This window comes from Haliaeetus leucocephalus, unplaced genomic scaffold (assembly GCF_000737465.1).
Source record: "Haliaeetus leucocephalus isolate CR32 unplaced genomic scaffold, Haliaeetus_leucocephalus-4.0 Scaffold251, whole genome shotgun sequence".
Classification (NCBI taxonomy): domain Eukaryota; kingdom Metazoa; phylum Chordata; class Aves; order Accipitriformes; family Accipitridae; genus Haliaeetus; species Haliaeetus leucocephalus.
Window position 1 is genome coordinate 2,046,325 of NW_010972687.1, and position 19,905 is coordinate 2,066,229.

The 19,905-nt window shown below is 41.6% G+C and overlaps 1 protein-coding gene across 1 annotated transcript in view; it reads left to right on the plus strand.

Annotated features, from left to right (window-relative positions):
* TMEM2 (transmembrane protein 2) overlaps window positions 1-19,905 on the plus strand; it is a 50,718-nt gene that overhangs the window by 711 nt on the left and 30,102 nt on the right. Inside the window, exons 2-4 of the mRNA XM_010568604.1 lie at window positions 11,762-12,098; window positions 17,840-17,980; window positions 18,488-19,049. Coding sequence (XP_010566906.1) covers window positions 11,774-12,098; window positions 17,840-17,980; window positions 18,488-19,049 — 1,028 coding nt within the window. The 5' untranslated portion in view covers window positions 11,762-11,773. The remainder of the gene's footprint in view (window positions 1-11,761; window positions 12,099-17,839; window positions 17,981-18,487; window positions 19,050-19,905) is intronic.

Consider the following 19,905-nt stretch of genomic DNA (forward strand, 5'->3'; position numbering starts at 1 on the left):
GCCGTCCCCGGCGCGGGTCCCCGGCGTGTGCCCGTCCCCGGCGCCTCCCGCCTGGCCGGCAGGTGCGGGCTCCGCGCCTCTCCGCGGGGCCCGGTGGCAGGTGCCGCGGCGGGGTCGCGCTGGCAGGGTCTCGTCGCTTTTGTGAGCGCTCCTGGCCAGATGCTCCCGGAATCAGGCTGGGGAGCGAGGGTGGGCTCAGACCGTTGCCCCGGCAGTGCCTCCGCTAGTCCGGACCCGTCCGGGTAGGCGCCCCCGGGTGCCTGGGTTGTTAGGGATTGCCTTCCCTGCGCCTGGTAACCAGCAGCCTGCTTTACTTGCCCGGAGGCATGGAAAAAAACAGAGCGGGAGCTGCGTATCTCGACCCTTCTAATAAAAGAGGGTGTGTGGTGAAGAAGGCGCTACCTTTGTGCTACTTTGCGGCTTGGATGAGGGGTGTGTGCTGAAGATACTGCCCTTGTTTGTATTTTAAAAGTGAGTTAGCAGCACGGATTCTTTAAAGGGAAAGAGGTTTTTGTATTCCCGAGTAGCTATAAAAATGAAGTAGTGCCTGGCGCTCCACAAAGACGGTGCGATAAAGAAGATGAAGCAGTACTTCACGTTTCTTGAGTGGCATCAGTCAAGTTTTGATGAATCACAGAACAAGATTTGTAACAGCTTATCTACATTACTGATGTGAAATGGCCCGTGGGTAGCAGTAGGGAGGAGGGGAGGTTCATCTTTGTTCTTAGGAGTCAGTAGCTCTCGGAGGTGCTTTGTCTACGTGGATCCTGCGCACTGCCTGCATGAATGTGAAATCTGCCAGATCAAGTTTGTTGGGCCTGCTCCTCTTGCTCTCTCCCTACTAATACAGCATCCAGCGGAGTGTATGCCAGGGACTGGAGCTGGGCGAAGTGTCCAGAAGAATAACAGTTTTCTGTAAAGCACAAGTAATGCTCGCAGCTACAAAAGAATTCAGGATGAAAAAGAAGAAAAAGCGGGGGGGGGACGGCGACACGGGACACAAGAGTTCAAGAGGACTGCTGTGAGGTCCTTGGTAAAGTGAGATTGCAGAAGTGACTTCTGAACTTTAGCATCTGATCTGAACGGTAGGCATGGTGTGTGCTGTTTTGAGATGTGGGTAGGTATGTTTTTCAGTGCCGAACTGTAGGGTTTTTTAAGTATGAACGTTAACGCTTTAGCCCCACAGTATTTTGTGGGGAAAGTGGTGGTGAGGGTTGGCTGGAAGCCTTTAACCTGTTCATCAGACTTCCTGCTTAATTGGTGGAGATACTAAGGAGTAGAGGATGGTGACCCCTGTGTGGAAAAACTGTTGTTTTCAGCAGGCCCTGTAAAATCCACTAAAGGTTTCCCAGCTGTAACTGATCCCATGACTGGAAGAGTTACCATTTGGTGGCACAGTTCATGTTTCTTCCCAGTTGACAAATGAGGGGGTGGAGCAGGGGAACAAAAAGGTTGTTTTTCCTCTAAGGCTGAATATAAAGATAGGTACAGGACAAGGAGATCTACTAGTCCTAGAAGCTTGAAGAACAAACTGTGGACTTCCTCGGTTATTTTACAGTTTGATTTTTTTTTTAATTTTTTTTTTTTTTAATTCTCGGTTGATACATATTTGAATAACTTGGACTTGAAGGGAGGTTAGGGAATTTTATTTCCTTGAGTTATGATAGGGTGCAGTGGGACAGGTGCTTTTCAGTCTGATTTAAATACTTGAAAACAACATTCTTATTGCCAAATAGATGCCTACATACCTCGGACAATCTGGACTAGTAACATTGTTTAATTACAGATAATTTACTAATTTGCTTTTAATACCAAGCACAGTCATTAACTTCCTTTATCATGTGTCCAGTACATGCAGAAAAATCTTTAATAAACAGTTTTAGCATGCTATTTTTGTGTGTTTTCAAGTAAGCCAGTTCAGCTTCTTGCTGTGGAAGTCTTGTTTGCAGAAAACGAGCAGTGTTCTGCAGGTTGTTATTTTTCCTCCATGTGAGGAAAGAAAGATGGGTGTTAGAAATGTCAACGGTGTTACTCAGTGACTCATTTATGTTCATGTTACCTGTTGAGTATGAGGTAGCCCTTTGCTTCTTTCCCCCTGGGAAGGCACTGACCTGCCTCTATGCTAGAGTCAGAGCTCCGCATCCTCTTTGTTCTGCCTTGCATAGGAGCTGGGGAGGAGGGGGAACCTGTTCCCCAGTCTTTGCTGGTGCCTGATGCTACACTACAGGCTCACAGCTGTAGAGGAACACCCCTGTTACCCCCACCCGCAGCTGAAGGTGCTCCTCAGCTGACGGGCCACATCATGCATCTCTGCAAGGAAGCTTGTTCCACAGTGCTTGCGGTGGCTCTGTTCTTCACCTTCTGCGTGCTTGCACCAGTGATTTAAACACTGCTGATGGAAATTAGTGGGGAAAATATAGTCTAGTAAATCTCACTTTCTGTAGAAGCATAGTCTGAAGTATACCGGTAAAGTTCATTCTTTGCATTAGCAAGGCAGTTCTATAAAATCACCTAAAGTATACATCAAAACGTGATTAAAATCTGTATTGTAAATTACACTTTCTTGTTTGGAATCCAATCATGATTAGACTTGATCCATTCTCAGCTTATTTTAACTAAAAAATATTTAACTACTGATTTAACGGAGATGTCTTTGGCAAGACAAATGGGAGTGAATTGTTTGTAGATGTGGGTGTAGAAACGTACAGAAATATTTTCTTGGAATAGTAATACTGAGAAAGGAAGTGGTAAGGGAGTAGAAAACTACATACCTTGAAGAAAGATGTGAGGGAGAGAAGTGATGTATTTGCCAATATGGAAAGGAAATACTGAAGACGTTAAAGAGTGCATACTTTAGAACATGTAACTCATTTTATTCCTTTGTTGTGAAGTAGGTTAACAAAAGAGAATGTACTAGTAGCTTTTCTATCTTTTTGGTGCATGGGATTAAGGAGAAGGGGAAAAAAAACCCCACGTAACAACACAGAAGAGTAGTGCAGTCATGCAAAATGACTAGCTATACCTGGCAGGGTATTGCAGGGCTTGGCTGTTGGGTGCAAAGTTCTTGGAGTTTCCTAGAAAGGAATTTACCACAGTAATCCAAAATATGAATGGAGCCACTAGCTCGGCAGAATGCATTACTTAATGGTGGATTAGATGGTTTTGTTTTGCTTTTTGAAGACTTGCTTCTGTTTTGAGATATCCCAAATATGCTGTTTGTGATTTTTATAAAAGGGAAATGATGGAAGATGGTTTTTTCTTTTCTAAAATTGTGCAAGAGTTTTATGCCATGTAAGTTAAATCACTGTATGTTATTCATCAGGCTTTAGACTTGCATCGTTCTGTGATTCCTGTGATACCTTAGAGCCATTGGGGATGTTGGCATTCATACAGTCAAGTTATCCTGCGTTAGCTATAGAAACTTTTCACAAGACTCTTACTTTTAAGGCTTTCTGCTCTCACTGTTTTTGCTGGTATGCGCCCTACCATTCTGCTGGAGGCTACCGATCCTACAGCAAAATGAAAACTACTCCTATGTTTCAGCTACTGTGTGTTGGTCCAGCACGTTAATTTAGGCCATCAGGTAGAGGTGTATTTTGTGCTGATAATGTCAACAGACAATTGCAGTGGCTGAGCTGAGGGGGGATTTGGCCCTTAAAGGAGGCGGTGATTTTTGGAAAAGTGGCAGCAGAAGACAACAGCTAAAAGAGATCTTAAAGCACAGTAGAGGAATGGCCACATCCTATCAGACAAACTGTCCATCCAGACAATTACCCAGTGTCTGACAGCGATGAGTAATAGATGTCTGGTAAAGTTACTACATAATGATACTTCTGCTTCCAGCCTCCAACAGCCTACAGTTCAAGGACTTCCTAAGCTCGAGGCAGTATTATTTATGCAACAATCCTCTACTGACTTCTGTTCTGTGTCCTTGTTGCTGTTTGAACCTACATAAACTCTTGAAGTCCATAGCATCCAGCACTGAGTCAGGTTCAGAAACCTCTTTATGTCTGCCTTTTTTTTTTTTTTCCCCTTGGAAGAGACATGAACAGTCATTGCATTCTCAGCGCTACTTCTGACTGTATGGACCTGTGTCATATATCCTCTCTCTTAGTCATCCTTATCCAGGATGAAGAATCCTTTAGGGGTTCAAACACCTAAGAGTCGCTGATGTCACAGCTGTTTGCTCAGTGGATGTGATTTGGAGCCCTTAGCTTAATTATCTTTTAATGCAAACTCATTTAACTGGGCTCATGCAAATGAAAGACAACTCTAAAAGAATGTGGGTGTGCAGCTAGCAACTCAGCTTCTCAGGCAGCATTGCTTGCTTCATGGCTGATTGACAGCTAAAAACTGTAGAGACAATCCTTCAAGTAAGCAGAATAAAGGGTGGCATATTATTTACTGAAATTTGAGTGGGACTGAAAAAAGTTATAAGGATTTGAGGGCTTTACCTGAGAGGAAAACCAGGATAGGTAAAAAGAACCAGGATGAAGAAGAAAGAAATGCATATACTGATATGGAAGAGAGTATGTTATGCTACTGATTTGTGCTTTAAATATAATTTAAATATGACAAACTACTGATTATTATGTGATTCTATCAATACACTCAGGGGTTTCTTGGAGTATTTATGCTTATGCCTGTTGACTAAAGCTAAATATGGCATCTGACTCTTGCCCACTGCCTGTTACATTCTGTACTGTCATATATGCTTATAATCTATGGGATCTCTTCTAATTTAGTAAGAAGAAAAGAGGTATCTAATCTCACCTTCCTTCTCCTGAATGGATTGCAGGCCAGATCTCTGTTTCATCAGTGATTCAAGGTAGTGCCAGAACTGAACTTCACTTCTCCAAAGTGTGTTACCATTACATAGAGAATTTTTCTTCAGTGAGTCCTAAGCTGTAGCTGTTTTGGATGGGATTTGTGTTCTTCTAGGGACTGCATCTGTAGGTACCACTGCTTCTTATCATCAGTATGAGAAGTAGTTTAAAAAAACTTTTTTCCTGTTTTTAGTTTTTTTTTTCCCTACCATCTTCTTCAGCTTCTCTAAGATGAATGCTGCAAATCCGTTATTTTCACGTGGAAGCTGTTGACTTAAACAGAGCTATTTATTTGCTTAAAAGTAGGCTTGTACTCAGATGCACCGCTGAGCTGAGGGAGACCAAAGTGTTCTGTAAACTAACCCTCACAATGTCCCTGTGAGGCTAGTGACCATTTTTTTTCTCATGTTACAGGCTTGGGGCCCAAACAAGCTGTGACTCATGCAGCAAACTAATGGCAGATGCGTGATGAAAATGCAAGTTTCCACTCTTGATCTCTTATGCAAGTTATTAAATCTTTCGTTTCTGAAAATGAGAGAAACAGTAAAAATTATTCCATTTGTGTTGCCTATTTCAGCACATGTGCTGCATTTCCTGGTGTGCTCTCTTGGATCCTCTGTACTTAAGTCATTGGTCAGTTCACTTGTATGCAAAGAAACAAATGGTGTCTGAATAATTTCCTCAAGCAGAACATGCTATTGTTTTAACAATGAATGAAAACCAGAATAGAGTTCCCCAATTTCTTAAGTGACTTATAAAGAATAACTGTGTCAAAAAGAAACAAAGGGGAAAAAATTTGAAGTCACGGAAAGTGTCAGGCATCATTGTAGATACACAGACAACAGTTGGATGCTATGGCTTCTGGCTTATGTTTCTTTGTTTCAATGGGCAAGATCCAAAGATGTTACAAACATGTTGGAGCAGACTGAAAATAGAAGTGTCTTGAGGTCAGTTCAGAACACTTGAATGTTTGCAGGATAATGTTTGGTGTCCAGGAATTGGAAAAGACCAACGTGTCCCTGCAGTTTCTGCAGTAAGCTGCATCTCTGCAGAAGAACTATGAAAGTACCTAAATTTTGTACATGAACTTTCTGAAAAGTTGGATTTTTTTGTCTGCTGCATCAAATGCTTTCCTGACAATTATGTAAGTGAAACCAAGGGACCACTGCAGAGTTCATTCACACAAACTGTGGGTGAAGGACAAAAGCCCAGTTGTCATTGGAGGGGGGAAATGTGTTCCTTGTACAAAATTCCACTTTGCCTGTGATCTTTCAGCCTCATCCTTAATGGAGATCTACCAAATGCCTTCAGAAGAGACTAGGAACTAAATTCATGGCTCTCCAGTATGCTGTAAGCCATGAACCTGAGAGTGGGTTTGCTTGACGTGCTGTTATTTCATACTTTTTCCCACAGACAAACTTATATCACACAGACTACAAGTTACCCGTCTCCTTCTCTTGGGAAGCAATCTTCTCGCCATCCTTTCCCCTCCCACTCCAGTGTCCTTTCTAATCCATAGATAATAACTATATTGTTTCGTATATCGCCTAAACATACGTAATTAAACTTCCCCTACTTCTATATAGGTTTGAAATTTGCTTCTGACCTGGAGAGAGACTTGTGTGCTCAAAAGATTTCATTAGACCAGCTGATGAAGATTACTTCTATCTACAGACCCTGTTTTATACTGTAAATATTATGCATGCTTGCACTTTGGTCTCTTGATCTGTGGTACTTTGCAAAGACTTGTTTTAGGAAATGTGGTCCTCAGCTCAAGTAGTTTCCACTGGTTGTGTATCATGCAATTTCATGCTTTTTCTGTGCCAAAAAATTCAGTAAAAATTAATAGTTGCTACACAGGAAATTCAGAAAATATGGTGCAATAAAGCTTTGTCCAAAATAAGTTATATAATTCTCACTGTGTTTGTATCTCTCTCACTGACTGTTGCTGTTTGTCCTCTGATTTTCTTCTGAAACTGCTGGGCAAGGTGGTGGCATGCACCAAGCAGCGTATGTGATGGAAGATGTCTAGAGTTTTTACACTTTGTTTAAGTCACCTGGGATTTTTTAGGCTGTTATAAACATTGTTGTGATTTCCAACAGTTATTTAACTGTGTTAATGTGTTTTACTGTGCACATATTCTTTCCAACTTTTGCACATGCGGGTGGAAAAGTAGGTTCCTACGAACATGCTGTCTATTATCATAGCGAATAGGTATAATTTCAAAACAAGGCAGTGGAAGAAAATGCAGAACCAGACAGCAAAGCATGTGGGCACCCCATGTGTCCACTGGGAACCATTAATTTTCTTAATGGTGAGGTTAAGATTTGTTGAACTGGGGACTTCTAAGGCACTTTAAACATTGTCCTGAAGTTAGTATCTCCACTGTAGTTGACCAGCTTGGAGGCTTGTGAAGGTGTGCATGTCTACTTTCTGCTCAGTAACTGTAGCTACTTAGGAATTTTTTAATACTGACTTCTTGTCCCTTTCCTTTCTCTTTTGGATTTCTCACTGCCCTTTGATCTCATACCAGACAAGTGCCTGTGCCAGGAAAGCAGCAGTAGCCAATGTGGTGCTGTATTACATGGGGAAATATTTTTCTTGATGTGTGTGGTTTTCCCCCACCCTTCCTCAGTCTTTTCCTTGCTGGAAATTATGTACTCTGAGATTAAATGGTGTGGTAATAGGTCAGCACTACAGCTGGTGGTGTTTGATAATAACCCAGAGCAACAGAAGTAGGATTTCTTCTAGTATCTCTTGTTTTATTTTTAAGACCTCTGAACTATGCATCCTTAAAATATGCTTTAAGGGAAGCATTAATTTCTTTGTACTGTATGGAAGTAAGCGTACTTTGCTTACAAAATTTTGAGAAGGTGCAAGGGTGTGGGAGTTTTCTGGTGCATTTGACATGTTTTGTTATACTAAGCATTTGACAGGGGAAAAATGTGAAAGATCTTGGTATATTTCTCATGTTTTGGGTGGTGTCAGGTAATGTTTTGAATTGCCTCATGAAAGAATCCAATTCCTTTCCAGGAAACCAGCCCCAAACGGAGTAACAGATAAGCATGCCACTTGCTTATGAGCACACGCTTGCATCTCAGGAGGTTCAGATGTTATCCCTTGGTTGTACAGTGCATATGTGTTTTTAGTTTCTGCCAGTGTGGAACAATGTGGGCTTGTATGAGTGGGTAGCAGTGGCACAAGTTAAAAGTGACGAAGGAGCACGTGAGGAGACTGGAGATGTTGCAGCTTGTTAGTGGCTCATTGCTGTCTGCCTGCTGGGTTTTGCTGTCCACACAGCTCAGATGCTCTGTTGGCAGAGGCAGACTTGCAGGTAATCACTGTTTTTACTTAGATGCTGTGCAAAATAAACTTTGGTTTTTTTAAGGTGGTTTAAGCTGAGTTGGCTGATGTGATGAGTATGAGAAGTACTTGCTTGCTTATGTTGCGGGAAGGTGTGCATAAGCAGAAATCTGAATTGTGTGGAGTAGCCCTGCTCTTGCAAAAGAGTAAGATGCAAATAGTGTAGCCTTCCAGCAGACAGGTGGTAACAAGTACATAGTGGGCTGAAGCATCTGAGGTGCTCTAGCTGAATCCGTGTGTTGGAAGCATCTCTGGTTCTGGTGAGCTGGAAGCACATACTTACATGTGGCCCTGACTAAAAGCTGTGGTGAATAATGGATTTGAAAATACTGCATAATATCCTGTTGAAGGCTGAAGGGTGAGAAATTAGGGAATACTCACATAGCAGCCTGCCTGAATGACATGGTAAATAACAGATTTGTACAGATTAAATGCTGCATGACTGTTAGGTAAGGTAATTGGTTGTATATTGTGCAAGAACTTGACTTTTACTGAAATCACTCTGAAGAAATCTGTGAAGTAAAGTACAATTGTAAAAGTGGTGGTGTTCTTGTCTAGCACTGCACCATCAGGAGGAGGAGATGCCCAGATCATGAGCTCTTTTAGGAGACCTCATACTTCTGTGGGTTTAGGAGATCCTGGTGACTGGAGCCAGTCTTCTCTGGTGTTTTTAACTGCAAATGTTCTCTTGGGGCCTTTGATCTCAGCTTTTTTGCCTTTTTAAAGGAACACAGAATAGGCACAGGTCAAAGGGAAATGGCAAACCTTGGGTGGAGAAAGAAAAAGCGTTACATGGAAAAATTAAGGTGCATGGGAACTTACAAGGAAATGTGGTATTTAAAGAGTTAAACAGATTTCCACCCCCACCCCCCCACCTCCTGCATGTTACTCGAACTATATTTGTGCAACCAAATAACCACACTCTCTAGGGCATAACTGGCCATATAGCCAGTTACTACACTTGCATTTTTTGCATGATGCTATCTGCAGACTTACACAGAGTGGAAATAAGTCAATAATTTCAATCAGATTAGCAATGTGTCTTAATTTTAAAGAAAAACCAGTAGTTGTTCTACAGGATAGAAAAGATCCTTCTTTCAGCCAGAGAATTTCAAATAACACAGGAAGAGGGAAGGAAGTATTGAAATTGTTACTCCTGTTGTAATGGAAAACTATATAGTAAATCTTTTGAATGTGCTAAGTATCTCCTTATGGCTTTGTTTCATTATTTTTATTTTGTAATGGGTAAGACAGTGATTCTGCAGTCTCTTTTCCACCTGTCCTTGGGGTGACTTGTGTTTGTGCTTGAGTGGGACAGTTGGAAAACTTCTACAGTTTGCAAAATGAGGCTTGCAAACAATGCTTCGTACAAAACAAAATATGCTTGAAATATGACACAAGTGTTTTCGATGTCTGTTGTAATGAATGACTTTTTTCTTTAAAGATCTAACAGTACTTTAAGAGGCCTTAGTAGGCAAAATTGTGGTAAAATTATTTTGTAAAAGTAAGTTAACTTTTGCTTAACCATTGTGGATTTAGTTGATGTAGCTGAGCAATTAACAAACTTACTAACTCTTCGTATCACATTATAATGAACACTCTGTAGTCATTTTGTCAGTGTGATAGATAAATGCCGTATCTAAAAACTTTTTAACCAAGTTTAAGGAGTTGGGGGTCCAAACCATAAAAAAAAGTCAATGCTGGATCAGATTTCTTTGAATTTTCAGTCAGAAAGATACTGAAATATTTGTTTCAACTAGACATAAATACTGCGTTTGAATTAGTTGAAAAGCTTCTCTACTCAGCTTTTAACACCACTTCTAAAACATAGAAATTATTTGAGTTTTCACTGCTGAAAGATGACTAGTTGAGTGTAAAAGCACATGTGGTGAAAGCAAGCTGTTGCACAGTGCTCATAACACATTGGGCAGTTAAGTCTGAGAGCAGAGGATTAGATTTGGGAAATAGTTTTTCAAAGAACAGAAAGGAGGATGGTGAAAATCAGTTTGCTACAACGAACAGGTGCGAGAAACACTGCTGGAGGACTTGGCATAATTTTTGCACTCTGGGATGGCTACTCCAGTTAATATTTCAGTGCCTTTATCGTCATTGTGCGTACATCTGGAGATGCATTGTCTCCCATGAAAGGGTAATCCAGCCTGTTCAATAATAGCAACTCTTTTGCCTTGAAACAGTGGAGTATCAGATTTTGCAGTGTGCGAGACAAAAGGCTCCTTTGCTACTTCTCAGAATAAGATTACAGTTGTCACGTTTCTCCTTCACCAGTGTGCCTGGCACTTCAGAGCGTAGCTCAGACTTCCCTTTGTTAATGGATGAGAAAGAGGATCTTTATGCTTTTCTGTTATTGGTCGTTTTTTATTTTTGTAATTCATTTTGCTATTGAATATACATGACTTCTGCCTAAATCCCCTTCAGGATTTAGTTTAGAAAGTTAGGTTTCAGTTAACTGAAACTTGAGCAGCCTTCTCAAAAAATCCATCCCAAAGAAATTTTAATAAAAAAATTAAATAAAATTATGCCAGCTTGGTGAATACTCCATATGATACAACACAGTTGACCAGAAAGCCTAAGAAAATGGTCAAATGCAGTTTTGTGTCTCTTAAAGGAAACCAGAAAAGCATGGTGGGTTAGAACTGTTGGTGAGGACAGGACAGGCAGTAATGTTTTTGGTAAGCTTTTCTCATTGGTTGCTTCAGAAAAAGGTGGAAACAATACTAATAACTGAAATAAAAGTAGCGCTCGCTTCTGGGTGATAGGTGCAGAGATCTGGAGCAGTCATGTTGCTTCCAGGCTTTGTGTCCAAACACAGGCATCTCAGCAACAAGAAAAAACATGAGGTTTGCTGAACAAGATACAGATGACTTTCTTACAGGACCATTCCTGATGCATCTTTACTAGCAACCAAATCTTGCTGTGAGTAAATTAAGAGTTTGTGGGTTCAGCTAATTAAAAGTGTTGACTAAATTGCATCAGCATGAATGTAAATAAAGTAGTGTTTGGTAGTTTACATATTAAATTTAAATGCTTTTTACTGCTTCCAGTGTGGGAGGGAAGGCTTGTCTCTTTCAGCTTCTTTTCCATATAGGAAAACAATGAGGAGTTTGTTCAGCCTCTGCAGTGCAGAAGAAATACATTTGGGCATTCTTTGCATAACTGTGGGGAAGAAGGGGTTGCTAGCTTTCTCATTGTTCAGCTCGTTTCTTAATCACATAATAGAAGTTAACTGTGAAAACACTCTGTGAAAAATACCTAGTGGAACTACAAAGAAATAGTCTGTGCTGTACTGTGTTCCCATACCAGATGCTTTTAAGTTTAATTTTGTTGAAGATACATATATAGTATTGTTTCAAGCTGTTACACCATGGCAAATGACCAGTAGCAACTGAGTGACTGATACTTTGTACATAGCCACAGTTTCAGTGGCTGTTCTTCTTAAGGCATGTGGCTTAAAATTGCATTTTCGTTTGTTTGTTTCTTTTTTTTCTTTTATGTATTGTACTCTGTATTCTGAAAGCCTGTTATTTTTTCCCTGTCTGTGTCCGTGTTCCAGTGACTTTATAACATGCAAGACACTGATGCCAGGGGGAGCTCCCCTGCTTTCCTGCAGCCTCAGAATGGGAGCAGTCACAGGTCTTCTGGGTACATCCCGGGGAGAATTGCCCCTCTCCGTCCCCCGCCACCTTCGCAGAGCCATGCTGCAGCTGAATTTACCTCTGCGAGACAAGAAGCCCGGACAAGACTCCCATCCTTACCAGTGGATCAGCACCGCCGCCAGGCAGAAGCCAACAGGCACAAAAATACTCTCATTTGCTTTGCCATTTCTAGCCTTTCACTTTTTGTTGCACTGGGGATTTTTCTGGGAATAGCTTCAAAATATGCTCCAGATGGTAAGTTCTTTTGCAAACAAGATCATCCTAGAAGTTACGGTCCCTGGGAACCCAACTGAATAATTCAGCATCAGGATTAGTGTTAAAAGTTAAATGCAAAAATAGAACGCTTACTGCAGTTTTAACATGGAGGGAAGCAGTGTGTGGACACTAAGATCAGCTCTTTTTTCTGTTATCAGTGTCATTTGTATGTTTTTACTGTGAATGATTTGATTTACTTACATGAAGCAAAAAGGCATAGCAGTAAATAAAGACTACTGGTGAGGGGGCAAGAAGCATGAATGTTGTATAAGTGTAATTATTTTTGCCTGCAGAAGAAGCTGTCTGGTATGTTCACAAATTGCAGACAAAATTAAATCCTGTCTGTTTAAGCAGTAACTAAGGAAGGTAGTAGAAGAATGTTCAAGTAAAATAATTTTAAAATTTGCAAGAATTTATACCAACAGTATGTGTGCTTTGTTTATACACAAATTGGGCAGGGACCTTTTCAATCTATTAGCGCTGATTTTTTTTTTTAGCTCATCTTAGAAAACTGGGCAACTTTCATGGAATTTGGAAAATGTCTCAAATGAGTCTGTGGTTACAAAGCATGAACAGGTGATGTGATTAACTGCTGATTGCTAAGTATACATCGCTCTGGCCAAATACTGCTAGGAGTTGCTGTAAGGTACAGTTGCTAAAGGTTGTTAGTATAGTTTGGAGCATGGGTTTGTTTTTTGTTTTAGTTTGGGGTTTTTTTTGAGGCAGAAATCAGGTTTCTAAAAGCTAAAGAGGGTTTTGAATTGAAACTGTTGGCTATTGTAACACAGCAGACTTAGACTCCTCGGTGGCTTTTGGCAGTAACTCAAAAGATTCAGTTTCCAAAGTCAGTGCAACACAGGCTAAATAAACTAGATAATCAACTGAAGATTTCAGATGACAGTGCAAAATGAACGCACACATCTGACCGGAGCACTCTTGGTGGTGGCTTGCTGAGATCTCTTCTTGGGTGATGCCACTGAGTTTTCCTAATAATAATGAAGGAAAACAAATGAACAAAAAAACCTGAGGGAGTAGTAAATGGAAAGTTACTGCTGTGTTGTGATCCAGATCACTGGTAATGGGTACATATCTGCAGTAAGTACTTTGGTTACAGCCAAGTTCAAGAGAAGGCTGACAGGTGACTTAGGCAGTTGACTCTGAGAAGTACTTTGCAGAGGCGAAAAACCTTTCTGCTTTGATACCAAGATTTTAACTTTTAATTAACTAAAACTTGTAGATTTTGATGATGGTTTTAGTAGAAGTATGGTGTTATCGTGTGCTGTGGATTACATAAAATAATAGTCCCTTTATACTTTAAAAGCCAGTAATGTGAAGGAGATGGCTTGCCTTTTTTAAAAATGTTAAGTGGTTTTGGAATGGTTTTGCTTCATCTGCCGTAGTTCATTCCAGAGGCATTGAGTTTTGCGGATTTATTGCACCGAATGCATGGTCAGCATGTGGTTGATCGATCACCGGGGATACTGAGGATGTTGCAGGAAGAGTTGCTGTGATTTAGTAGACAGGCTTTTTTTTTGTCTACAGTAATGACTTACATAAGGGCTAAGGAGTAACCTAAGGTCGTGACTGCTTTCCTGCAACATCCCACTACTTCTTGATGGAAGTCCAGGCCAGTTTTCAGTACTAATTGTTGCATTGTGTCTTTCTGAAGTTCCCTTCCATTATCCTTTAAAAAAACCGAACATGCACCCATAGAATCCTTTGGAAACCCCCTGTGGTGGTTTAAGCCCAGCTGGCAACAAAACACCACAAGGCTGCTTGCTCACTCCCTCCTCCCCCCTGGTGGGTTGGGAAGGAGAAAATATAAAGAACAGCTCGTGAGTTGGCACAAGGACAGGGAGGGATCACTCACCACTTATGGTCACAGGCAAAAGACAGGCTCAACTTGGGGAAAAAACAAAATCAATTTAACTTACTACCAATCAAATCAAAAGAAGGATAATGAGAATTAAACCAAATCTTAAAACACCTTCCCCCACCTCTCCTTCCTTCCCAGCTCAGCTTCACTCCCTGTTTTCTCTCCCTCCTCCCCTGCAGCAGCGCAGGGGGACAGGGAATGGGGGCTGGGGTCAGTTCATCACACCTTGTCTCTGCCGCTCCTTCCTCCTCAGGGGCAGGACTCCTCACTCTTCCCCTGCTCCAGTGTGGGTCCCTTCCCATAGGAGACAGTCCTTCACAAACTTCTCCAACATTGAGTCCTTCCCATAGGCTGCAGTCCTTCAGGCAGACTGCTCCAGCGCGGGCTTTCCCACGGAGTCATGGCCATCTTGGGGGGCATCCCCCCGCTCCTGCGTGGGCTCCTTTCTCCCCGGGCTGCAGGTGGGCCTCCGCTCCCGCGCTCCCCCCCGTGGCCGGGGGCAAACAGCCGGCCATCCCCCCACGGGCTGCAGGGGCATCCCCTCCTCCCCCGCTCCTCCTCCCCTCCTTCCGCACTGACCTCGGTGTCTGCAGAGGGGTTCCTTCCTCTCACATTCCGATCCCCCCACTCACTGCAGGTTCCCCGTCTCAAACCTGTTCTCCCAGAGGCGCTACCACCGCCACTGATGGGCTCGGCCTGGGCCAGCGGCGGGTCCGACTTGGAGCCGGGGAAGCTTCCAGCAGCTTCTCACAGGAGCCACCCCTGCAGCCCCTCCCCTGCTACCAAAACCCCGCCACACAAACCCAATACACCCTGACACAAGAGAAACTCCTACAGACACCAAGGAAAGCCTGGCCGAAATTTTAATCTTACAGTGTTGTTGCAGCAGCTCCCCAGAAGTTTCCTGACAGGGTGAAAGGTTAATATGCTCAGCTCCAACGTAGCACATGCAGTACTGTGGCCAAGGACACCAGTTCCAGCTAGGTGTGTTCTTCTTAAGGGCTAATTGGAAATCCGTATTGTCAGTACTTGTAATGGCTGTGTAAAAGGCAGTGAAGGGAATGCGAGACTTAGTAGTAATTGTGTGTAAATCCTAAACCTCCAGCATACCTTCCCCAAAGGGAAAATGATACTTGTCTGCATTTCTGTTCCTGCCTGTCAGCTGGTTTCTTTTTTCCTCCTTGCTTTTATCTTCCTGTCATCATCTTTTTTTCTAAGGAGTCCTGAACACTGGAGAGCAGGGAGAGCACTGGAAATGTGATTTCCTTCCCCATTTCCAGGGGCTTGTGCTGCAGGGACAGGATGACAAGCTGGGGAGGCTTTCAGGGAAAAGTTCTGCTTGGCCTTTGCAGCTCTTGGCTGGAGCTTGCCCAGGGTAAACAGGATCCTCGGAAAATTTAGCTGCCAAACTGTGATAAACTTCTGCTGAGCATGATATAACACTGATAACTTTTTCCCAGAGGCCTTAAAAAACTCTAGACTTGGTGGCTAAGCAGGTAAAAAGCAAGTATTTAACTACATACTGAGAACTGTTTCCTGCCTTTTCTCCTGCCAAATTTCATATCCTTGCTCCAGCACATGGAAGGTTCTAGAATTTGGGTTTTTTTGGCAGGGTGGTTTTTTGTGAGGTGGTTCCCCCCACACACCACCATTTGCAAAAACATCACTTCCTCTCCCCTTGTCAATTAGAAGCAACTAAACCTGAAGGAGAGCTGACCCATTTTTATAAAAATGCTCTGAAGCAGAGGCTTGACTTGAAAAATTTTCAACATGAGTGGTTAAATTTGGCACGGCCATAACTACCTAACATTTTCTGGTCTATGCTTCTGTTTTCATTTAACCTTAACTGTAGAGGCAATGACTGGTCTGTAAAATCTAATCAGTAATTTTGGAGGTAACATATGGTGAAGTACTAAATTTGATGTTTCCCTGCACCCCACTGCAATTGCTAAGGGAGAATTTCAAAATACTTTTGCTGGGCACATCTGATCTGCTCGCCAAAAAGTTGATTCACTGTGCTTCCGAAGCATGATTGCAACACAGGAGTGTCTGCTTCTGATGCTGATGGCTTCCTTGCTGGATTGTAATGTACAATAGATTTAATTTTTTTTTTTTTTTTAGTTATTGTGCTATCCCTCTTCTTTCTGACTCAACATTAAAGCTTACAGTTATTAGATCTTCTCTTCTGTAAATCATGCTAAGCAGAAATCATCAGGTTGCTGACTCATGATTTCCTCACATTGCCCTTTGCTACCAGCCAGGAAATATGTGTTTCTTCACACAGTGCTTGTGTGTGTGTGGTGTCTGCAGGAAGGGGTTTAGTGACTCTGCATGAGTCAGGCAATAGGCTTGCATTTATCTGGTGAGTGCTCAGCAGTCTTGATGATCGCAATGCTTCTTGCTTTTTGGCTTTCCCTCAGGTGTTGAATTTCATTTTCTAAATGCTCTCTTCTTAGGATCCCTCCAAAATATTTTCTTTAGTTTTCATTTTTATATTACTACTTGGATGCCTTTTGCCCTTATGCAGTTCTGCTATTTTTTTCCCACTGGTAGTCAAATCTTGGTTTATGTGGGTTTCCTGAGTTGGAAAGGATTTGAATTGTAGAGAGTAACACCAAAGGAAAAACATTTCTGTCAGCAAAACTAAGGCTGGCTTGTGTTAAACTTCTGGATAGGTTTTACTTTCTTTAGGTTTTGCAAGAATGGGTTATTGCTAATAGCTTTTTAGCCCCAAAGTTGCATTGCAGATGTGTGGGTGTTTTTCTCCAGAAGATAAGATGTGAAAAGGCTATTTGGACTGTTACTCTCAGTTGGGCTGCTAACCTGTTTATTTTGGCATCTTTCTGGTTGTCTTTTGCTTAAGAAAAATATTTTCAGTCTGACTTTTCTTTTGGTAAGAAAATCCAAGGAATATACTTCCCTTTTCTGTTTTTGTAGCATGTGTATGCTGCTGCATTACTCAGCTGCTTGATGTGCTGAAGATGTGTGTGTTGTAAATACTACATTGCTGTAACTTCATCTGGAATCACACAACCTTGTCACTTCTTGCTGGTGTTTCTCCTTTTCTGGCCTTGTAGTATGGTGTTATTGCCTGTGTAGAGCCTGACCTTCAGCAGGGTTTCAGCAAGGATTGCATCTGTCTCTGCTCTTGCGTGGTTTGTAGCCTGATATATAAGCTGACTTTCTAAGGAGTACAAACTGTGAGCTTAGACCCAGATGTCTTGTCTCCCAGGAAACTGCTCTAACCAGTAAGGCTTTATACTAGATATTCTAAGGATGTCTTGTCCCTCTTTATTCCTTACCTTCAAACCTACACTGAAAGAAGTGATTTGAATGCTTAAAAGCAAGAAAGAATCAGCCTTTCTCACCCAGGGAGAGACCTTGAGGGCAGTGAGATATTTAGATGCTTTACAACCACATTAGTTGGCCTGGGTAGCTGGCCTAGGACATCCAGTGCTCGGTGTGACTGCTATGGATCCGAGTGCTTCCCACTTACCTTTCCTCATCTACTGCAGTTGATACAGAAAATCTCAAAAAAATCAGATGCGGTTTGAAAGTATGTATTGTCAACAGTGTATGTTGACAGTTCAGTCTGTGGTCATCACTAGTTTAATTCAGTATAAGAATGCCTTCCTCCCCTTGAGAGTTTAGCCACCTTTCAGGTATCTTTTTGGCTGCTTGAATGAACGCAAACAGTAGAATCAGTGGCTGCAGTATTGTAATTACAGATGAAGGTGGGAATCCTTTGTGGGTTACTGACTCTGCCTTGCTCGTGTTCATCCTAATGCTGCCTTGATTGATGACGCTTGTTTTTTTAAAAGCTGAACTTCACATTGTATTGCAGAGAATTGTCCCGATCAGAATCCTCGTCTTAAAAACTGGAGCCCTGGAAAAGATCCTGAAAAGAGAGTTTTTATCAAAAAAGGGGATTTGTTTCGTCTGACCTCAGACGCTACAGTACACTCTATAGTTATACAGGATGGAGGTATGAAATGGCAAGATGAACATCATGCTTCAGTTTACTGCATAGTTTTTACTTCTGTGATTGAATGAAAAATGTGTTGGAATTTTATGTTGCAGCTTATTGACCAGTTCCCCTGCTTTTACTTTTCAGCCTGCTACCAGGCCGGGAATATCATTAAAAAGATGAATGAACACTGCAAAGTCTTTTCAGTGGAGCATTAATGTGATTTTTCTATAGGATATAGTAAAACAAGACTTGTGTAGTAGCCTTCCTTGTATAAGATCTGATTGTCTTCTGACAATGGCAGAAAAAATCAGGAATAAACCGAGCACAGTCTTAGAAAGAGAAATCACAGTTGGTAGGAGTTACTTTCTCAAATATTCTTAAACATATATGACAGAGTAACAGCTTAATTAATGGGTGTGGAAAATAAATCTGTAATTCATCTGTTGTTCTTATTTAAGAACTTGAGTCTTTGAGTCTATCTGAATTCTGCTTTGATGTACAGAAATATATTTTTTCCTTTAGGGTTACTTGTTTTTGGTGATGATAAAGAAGGTTCTAAAAATATTACCTTGAGAACTCGATTTATCCTGATAAAGGATGGTGGAATGCTTCATGTTGGAGCAGAGAAATGCCGCTATAAATCCAAAGCAACTATTATTTTGTATGGAAAGTCAAACGAAGGTGCTGATATGCCAGAATTTGGCAAAAAATTTATTGGCGTGGGCCCTGAAGGAACGCTGGAGTTGCATGGGCACCAGAAGTTATCATGGACTCTTCTGTCAAAGACTGTGTATTTCTCAGGGCTGGCCTATGGTCATTATACGTTTAAAAAGAATTTTTCCCGAGGACTAAATGTGAGAGTGATCGATCAGGACACAGCAGAGGTTTTGGAAGTGCTGAAGTTTGATACACATGAATTTTCAGAAGAAAGCTTGAAGCTCCAGAACTTACTGAAAAATGGAAGTCCTGGTCGCATTGTTGCTATTGCTGTAGGAGATTCAGCTGCTAAAAATCTACTGGAGGAAACCAGAGTAACTATTCAAAATCTTCTGGGAAGTAAGTTTGTCAGAGGATTGAGTTACAGGTAAATAATTTATTTTCCCTTTTGTGCTGAGTAAAGATTATATACAGATTCTGCTGCCTTTGGAGAATTCATTAAACTTTGACAGTGTCTGTTCTTAAAGTCTTCAGAGGATTCTCGGTGTTGTACATAGTACTGCAGTAGTAGTATTCAGTGCGCAGTATTTTGATAGTGCAGAGACTGATAGTTACAGGTATCAGCGTGGTAGACTTTATTACGTACTTGTAATTGCTCTCTTTCACTGTTCTTTACAGAAGTTAAAACTGGGTGCAGTGAGGAATTTTTTTTCTCGTTCAAACACACAGATAGAAAGCAGTTGCTAGGTGAGGCTTTTAATGCATATGACTTTGTCTGGAGGAGCAAGGAATGCCAAGCTAGGAACTTGAGTACAGGGAAGGGATGCTAATCCTGTATATCAAGTAGTGTCTTATTCATATCTGTGCATTGTTGAGATGAAAGTACATTACCCCTCCACTGGTTTTGCAAGGGAACTGACCTATAAAAATATTTTGTTACTGAAGTACACTTGTAAGGTGTTTCTGTATCTTTTGACCATTCTTTTCAGTTGGTCAGAGTTCAAATGGTGGACAGTAGAAGAGGTATAATAGGAATTACTAAAGCAGGAAACTTAAACTGCTGAGCCATGCATTTAGTAGTGGCAAATGACTTTTTGCAGTGCATGTTCTGGACTTGGCTTTGTGCTGCACGGGGTTAGCAATACCAGTGAAAGGGATACCAAGTCTCCTAACCTGTTTCTGTTTTCCAAGAAATCGGTCGTTTAGATTTTTCCGTTCTATTCTTACCCCTCGCTATCCCCCCAGCATCTGGATTCCCGTTAGTTTCCTCCCTCTGCTTTGGC